This window comes from Eriocheir sinensis, chromosome 12 (assembly GCF_024679095.1).
Source record: "Eriocheir sinensis breed Jianghai 21 chromosome 12, ASM2467909v1, whole genome shotgun sequence".
In the NCBI taxonomy this organism is placed as follows: domain Eukaryota; kingdom Metazoa; phylum Arthropoda; class Malacostraca; order Decapoda; family Varunidae; genus Eriocheir; species Eriocheir sinensis.
In genome coordinates this window covers 21213331-21220720 of record NC_066520.1, presented here as the reverse complement: position 1 = coordinate 21220720, position 7390 = coordinate 21213331, and the positions used below count along the sequence as shown (strand labels likewise).

Here is a 7390-nt window from a genome sequence, read left to right as displayed (position 1 = left end):
GGGATGCCTTCAATCAGCTCTTTGCCTTAGTCTTGGTCTTGGCATGGGAAGTCATACCTCCGTTTGTCAGCAATTAGTACATATTCTGGCACCATGAACAATCCAAAGGCATGACTCTATAAGGGCCGTATTCTTAAACATGTCATCTCCCAAGCCCACACTTTCAGCAAGGCTTTCGTAGTAGTTTTGGGCATTTCCAGGGGTAGTTTTATGACCCCGGTGGTAGTTTGACCCTTTCTCTGTTACCTGGACCTAAAGAAACCTCAGTAGAACCCGACTGATCTACTCTTTGGTCTTTGGAAATAGTTAGTGTGGGAGGCTGAAGTGTTTGAGAATACCGTCCTTATAGGTTGGTATCACAAGACACTTTCGATTCTCACATCAATTATTTCTAAAGGTCAAAGAGGGGGTCAGTTGGGTTCTAATGAGTGTTTCTTCAGGTTCACGGTGACCCATAGTTATGGCGCCTGTTTCTCTAAGTAGAGTTTTCCAGGGCCTCGTCTCCAAATAACTCACTAGCTTGGAGTCACTATACGCACTGGCACATCACGTCAAACACGATAAAACATGCGTCAGTCCGTGCTAACTCGACATTGTGTTTGTTCAGACTGCGAATGACAGCTTTCAAGGCGATAAAAGTAACCCCCGAGGAGTTGTACACATATGTGTCACCTTACCTTGCGGGACGGAGGAAACGCTGCACCTCTCGGTTTCTCACCTGTGGAAGAAAAAACATTGGAGTTATTATGGTGACATGGTGTGTGTGTGTGTGTGTGTGTGTGTGTGTGTGTGTGTGTGTGTGTGTGTTGTTGTTGTTGTTGTTGTTGTTGTCAGCAGTAGTAGTAGTAGTAGTAGTAGTAGCAGTAGTAGTAGTAGTAGTAGTAGTAGTAGTAGTAGCAGTAGCAGTAACAGTAGTAATAGTAGTAATAGTAGTAGTAGCAGTAATAGCAGAAATTAGTTATTATTATTGTTATTATTATTATTATTATTATTATTATTATTATTACCATCACCATCACAATCACTATCATTATTGTGATAGTGGTTTACATATGCAAGCAATCTGCAGTATTTTTCTTGTCCGTACCTATCTAAGTATATATTTATATTTTCTTTTGCATCCATTTTAATCATCTTAATTCCGAGAAGGATAAACAAAGGTCACACAGATAATGTCACTGCGGCCTCCATCACTCTCTCACACGGTCACTTGCACCTGAGGAGGGCAGGTGCTCCGAGGCTTAAACGTAACGTGAAAGAACGCCAGACATGCTCAACACGAGGCCTTAGCACGCGACGGGTCCGATGTAATGCCCTAGACAGCCCTGTGAGCTTACGTTTTCTGTGAACGAGATTTAAGTAAGGGAATAATGAGACCAAAACAGAGACTACTATAACTGCGACAACTACTATTACTTCAATTAACACGACTACCACTACTCAAAACTATTTCCATGACACTACTGCCACTATTACTGCAAGCAGGGACGCGACTGTAATGCTGGCGCCTCGTCCGGGTGAGGGAAGCGACACAGAGAAGGTCAAGCCGTTAAATCACAGAGCTTGCGTGTCAGGCAGGCAGGTAAAGCAAGGAAGGCGGGGAGCGGGGGTGCAGGGGCGGGAGGACAGGGGAACGAGTGGTGGTTATGTGGTGCGAGGAGGCAGGAGGAGGTGGGAGAAGGGGACAGGGGAGGCAGAGCTGGGCGATGAGTGGAGGTGACGGTGAAGCAACAAGGACACCCAGCAGCTCCGAAGAGAGGAAGAGTTCGCTTTTGATGGGAAACAAGAGCGATGACGAAAATTGAAAGGAAAGAGGAACCAGAGATAGAGAAGAGGAACTACGAGGAGAGAGTTGCAGGAAGGTGAATGTTAAGGGCAAGGAGCTCAGTAGGAGAAGAGTACAGAAAATTACGACCTGGCTGAGGGGTGCGGGAGAGAGGGGTGTAGCGTCAAGGGGAGGGGAGCTAACAGGGGGAAGCAATTTAACACAGCAAGGTTTATTAGGGTGGTGTGTCAGGGGGTTCAAGGGAAGGGTAAGAAGGTATACATTCCAGAGGGTACACAGCGAAATCACGCATGGTGGAGTGGTTCCTTAGCCTTTAATTCGCTATAATATAAAGAGGGTCTTGGAGAGAGAGAGAGAGAGAGAGAGAGAGAGAGAGAGAGAGAGAGAGAGAGAGAGAGAGAGAGAGAGAGAGAGAGAGAGAGAGAGAGAGACACACACACACACACACACACACACACACACACACACACACACACACACACACACACACACACACACACACAAACCTCCTGACTCACACCATTATTAAAAATCGGAAAATGAAACAAGAGGAAAAAAAAAAAGATAATTGGCTTAAGAGGGGGAAGACGCAGAGGTAAGAGTAAGAGAAAGGTACTGAGTAGAGGAATGAAAGGGAGGGGGAAAGAGGAAAAGGAAGAGGAGCGGAGACAGTGACGGGTGGTAGGAGTGAGGGGACTGAACGGGAGGGCAGACTGGAGAGCTTGGAGGTGGCACAAACATAAGGATCTAACATCGCTTTCGTCAGTCCGCGTGCAGTGTGACGGTTGGGAGTCAAATCACAGCCGTCACCGAGACACAAACAAACATTCCACACAGGAGGAGGCTGGATAGTGTGTGCGGGAGGACGAAGACTCCACAAGGAACACATACCATCAAGGCCAAGACGGTCGTTCGAAGTGTATCCTAGGCACGAAGAATCCACACTCTCCAACAACTCCCACAACGAAGAGCCACAGAAGAGACGCGGCAAGGACTCCACGTTTTCTTGCCTCCACCACAAGAGTCCAAAAACGGGGCCTACAAATCAGGGCTCCTCGCTCGTTCTCCGACATGAGTTCTCCCTCCAAAGATGCCTCCCGCAGCGTCTACCACGAAGCCTTCCCCGATGACTCTCTTGTGCCCTCCCCTTCCTCCTCCTCCTCCACCTCCTCCAGCAGCTCCTCTTCTAATTCAAACTCTAACAAGGGAAAGGTCACGAGAGGGCCCCCGAAGTGGAACCCTTTTGAGCGATATCCCGAGTTTCTGGAGCGGGATAAGTGGCTCAAGGAGGAGAACCAACTGCTCTCTGAAGAAGAAGAGGATGAGTTCCAGCGATTCGTCCACGGCTACGAGAAGTACAAAGCAAAGGACAAAGCGGGCGAGCCTTTCTGGGAAGAGCAGAGGAGGAGTCTCCCTTCCTTCAGCCTCGACGCGGCACGGGACGAGAGGTACTTCATCGGATATGACGAGGAAGGTAATGAAGTGAGATACAATGACGAAAAGCACTTGTTGAAAAGGGTGCGACAGAGCGAAATCCTGAAATTCCAAGCAGATTGTAGGAAGGTAATGAAACAAAGGGAAGAATGCAGAAAGCGCAGAGAGGAAGAGAAGATACGCAAACGAGATGTGAAAGAAAACCAAGGGAAGGATATGAGAGCCACGAGGAAGTACGATATATCATTTGTCGGTAAGAAGCAAGGTCTGTGGCGGAAGAGCGGATTCAAAGAGATGAACGAGGAGATAAAAAAGGAGGTAACTAGGGACGGAGAATCACAGTATGTCGCGGTTAACAAGGCACAGGAAGGCAGGAAGAAGGCAGGAAGAAGGCAGGAAAAGGACACAAGCAGCGAGGAGGAATCTAATGCAACAGAAAATCCCAAAACACAAAGTCAAAAAATGGCAGAAAAAAACAACAAACGTCGGATATGTATGGACGAGGTAGACAATGACCTCCAGACCGCTGCAAAGAAAATGAACGCTGTGTCTTATGATTTTGAGAAGAATGCTGATAGTGATTTCGGTGAAGATAATATCCTCTTACAAATCCTGACACGTGATAAGCCAGGGCACAGCGGGGAGAGGCGCAACATGGGAGACACCCGCGATGATGATGAAGCACAGCAGTTCCGAGGAGGAGAAGAGTTCGCCTTTGATGGGAAATTCTCGAGCGATGACGAAGAGGAGGAACCAGAGTTTGAGAAGAGGCGAAGCAAAAATAAACGCAGAAACAGAAACAGCAATAAAGACGACGGTGCAGGCGACGATGATGAAGCACAGCAGTTCCGAGGAGGAGAAGAGTTCGCCTTTGATGGGAAATTCTTGAGCGATAACGAAATGGAGGAACCAGAGTTGGAGAAGAGTCGAGGCAAAAATAAACACAGGAACACAAGCAGCAATAAAGACGAAGAGGCGGACGGGTTTGAATACAAGGTCACCGAGGAAGATTACATAATACCGGGATTCGAACAGGAGGCAGAGTTCAGCGGAGACGACATCGGCAACGGCAGCGACATCGACCACCTCGCGGAGATCCTTGAGCGCACGGAAAACGCCTCACCAACACCGCTGCACGACACGATGAAAACGAAAGAAACCTACGAAACCGATGACGTCGAGACCGAAGAGATGCACGCTTACGAAACAAAGGCAGGAGATAAAAAGAAAATTAACCCACAGAAATCCGAAGAGACCGAGGAGGAAGATAGCATGGGAGAAGACGAAGAGAACGAGGAGGAAGATAGCAAGATGGAAGGCGGAGTGGAGACAAAAACGGCAATACTCTTCCGCCATTCCTCCAGATTCCAGAAGGAGCTAGAGGAGAAGCAGATGAAGGAGGTGAGACAGAAGGTCCTCAACGATCTCGCCGACATGGACGTGGCGATCGAACTCCTGATGATGGACTTGGAAGGCCGCGACGCTAGTGACAACGAGGAGGCGGAAAGTGAGACGGAGAGAAACGTTGAAGAAGAACAGAACCTGGACCGGTAGTCGCAAACGTTTCGACCACCTGGGATATCTGTTTCAAGAGGCTCTCGTAGAAGTTACATGTTGGGATTTCCTCTGGCGGTAGTTTTCTAAGATTTCTACGCCATGAACGGATAAAACACGCTTGGGAACCCGATGTATTATTTATGTGGCCTTAGAAAATTATCATATACCAAGAGCCTGAAGCGTTTGAGTAGAGTCCAGGCGAGAGACGAATACGGGTGAAATAAGCTGAAGGAAGTTTTTTTTATAGTTTATAAGGAAAAACGTTGTTAAAGGACAGAGAATAAGATGAATTTAGTTCCTTAATATGCTCTTGATTTTGAAAGCTCTCCTGTTAACGAAATAAATGTCTGGTGCTGTTGTCGCTCTTTAAAACATGCATGAATCATTATTTTAAAGAATTGTTTATTCAAGGTGTGGGAGTCAGTACTTGCTTTGTACCCAGACTGACAAATACTCGTGAATGTGAGGAAAGAACTTCATGATACTTTATGTGTTTGTATTTCAATCAATAAAAAATAAAAGATAAACCATATTCGACTTTAAATCCCCAAAGAATGAAGATATTGATTTTTTTAACTCTAAATACCCCAAGGAATGAAGATATTGATTTTTTTTAACTCTAAATACCCCAAGGAATGAAGATATTGATTTTTTTAACTCTAAATACCCCAAGGAATGAAGATATTGATTTTTTTTAACTCTAAATACCCCAAGGAATGAAGATATTGATTTTTTTTAACTCTAAATACCCCAAGGAATGAAGATATTGAAAACTATTAATGTGTCACTGAATAGGTCAACATTTTTTTTTTTTTATTAATTGCACTTTTTGTAAATTCTCTTGCCTCTTTCACCTCTAGAACATCTAACCCGTGCAGATTATTCCAAGCAGATGTTTTCCCTTCAGGACGAAAGGAGAAATAATACCTCTCCATTATGAGGCATCGTTTTGTGGCAACTCTTCGCCTTCTTCTTTTTTTTTTCTTTTTTTACAGAAAAGGAGACAGTTCAAGGGCGTGAAAAAAAAAACAATAATGAAAAAAAAAGCCCGCTATGAAAAAAAGCCCGCTAAAGAAAAGCCTGCTATGAAAAAAAGCCCGCTAAAAAAAGCCCGCTATGAAAAAAGCCCACTAAAAAAAGCCCGCTATGAAAAAAAAAGCCCGCTAAAAAAAGCCGGCTGTAAGTAACATGTTGCGGATAATAGTCTTCCTTTTTTCTTAAGCCCCTGAACTCTTTCCTCTCCTCGAACAATAAGCCTTACTGTAGTTAATTGCAAAAGCTGTGAAGTGGCCTCAGAAACAGCAGCCTTTCCAGTCCCTTCCCAGCACTGTGCAACCCTCTACAGCTCCGCACACCCTCAGGATCTTTGCCAAACACACCATTAGTAGTTTGGACGCCTTAGTGAGGGTGTTCTCAGTCAGTCACAAGATTCTGTTATTTGCTTTTCGCCGACAGGACGCGCGTGGATGGCGCTGATTAAATAGATTACGTGTACAATCGCATACTTTACACCATGTAGCTAAGTTCAAGGTCTACGTTTCCTATCATTATTTCACAAGAGCTTCCTTCTTGGTGGACAAAGTTTCTCTCTCTCTCTCTCTCTCTCTCTCTCTCTCTCTCTCTCTCTCTCTCTCTCTCTCAGTAACCACTAAGCATAGGAGATCAAGAGGGTTCAAGGAGGAGGAGGATGGAGGCGGCCTAGTGAGCGGTCTCGTGCAAGTCAGCGGAGGGGCGGGGCCAAGAGCGTCAAGAAGCCACAGGTGTCAGTAGTGCTCGGGAGGAGGCAATGGGAGGGTGTGCGCGTTGAAGCTTCGCCGGCCATGACAGAACCCAATCCCTAGCCTGCTACCGACACGCCGCGCATCCCCCAGTGCTGCTGTGAGGCTTACGTGCAAGAGCGAAACAGTAGAGTGACGAGGTGGCCGATCGATACAGCTCCACGTGTTCCCCTGCCGGAATTTAATGCTGTGCGCTCGCCATGTGTCGTAGTGGAGTGTTTCGGCTGCGTGCAGGTGTAGGGCGGCAGGTGTCGAGGGCCTAGGGGCGTGGTGCTCGGTGCCCTCCAGGTGTGTGTGTGTGTGTGTGTGTGTGTGTGCTGGGGACTCCGGAAACAAAACCGCCAAAACACACGAATCACGCAAACTCAATCGAAAGCAAACCAGTCCTGAAGAATATATACCCCGGCGTCCTCCTCCTCCTTCTCCTCCTCCTCCTCTTTTTCCTCTACCGCCTGCACCTCCTTAAAGACGGGGCAGAGTCGTATCATCAGCTTCCGAGATCCTTCACACCACCACCCGCTCGTCCGTATTCTATCCAGTGACAAGTACAGAACTGGTGACCTCTGACGACCAAGGTGAGTAAGTGTGTGTGTGTGTGTGTGTGTGTGTGTGTGTGTGTGTTTTCTTCAGTGGCGTTTTCTCGTCATTAAGTCGTTTTCTCGTCATTAAGTCACCCTATAAGTCTCTCTTCGTTACTCTCTACACCGTAAGATCTCAGCCCCTCCTCCTCCTCCTCCTCCTCCTCCTTCTCCTCCTCATCTTCCTCCTCCTCCTCCTCCTCCTTTAACTACGGCCATTTTACAACCCCTAACGTAACCTATCTGCATTAGCTTAA

The 7390-nt window shown here is 46.7% G+C and overlaps 1 protein-coding gene and 1 long non-coding RNA gene across 2 annotated transcripts in view; one reads left to right on the top strand and one right to left on the bottom strand.

The window, feature by feature from the left end:
- Positions 1–511: 511 nt before the first annotated feature.
- LOC126997608 (uncharacterized) overlaps positions 512–7390 on the bottom strand; it is a 106135-nt gene continuing 99256 nt past the window's right edge. The window contains exon 3 of the long non-coding RNA XR_007752216.1: positions 512–718. This is a non-coding gene — a long non-coding RNA (uncharacterized LOC126997608). The remainder of the gene's footprint in view (positions 719–7390) is intronic.
- LOC126997607 (ABC transporter F family member 4-like) lies at positions 2375–5295 on the top strand. The gene is made up of 2 exons (XM_050858791.1): positions 2375–4037; positions 4194–5295. Exons 1-2 carry the CDS (start codon positions 2858–2860, stop codon positions 4772–4774), a joined length of 1761 nt encoding a protein of 586 aa, XP_050714748.1. The 5' UTR covers positions 2375–2857; the 3' UTR covers positions 4775–5295.

What these genes read in the sequence shown, in the direction of transcription:
- LOC126997607 (XM_050858791.1), top strand. Translation starts at nt 2,858, where the DNA reads ATGAGTTCTCCCTCCAAAGATGCCTCCCGCAGCGTCTACCACGAAGCC. An exon ending in AAACAGCAATAAAGACGACG is followed by an intron (nt 4,038 to 4,193) that starts GTGCAGGCGACG and finishes ATAAAGACGAAG; the next exon opens with AGGCGGACGGGTTTGAATAC.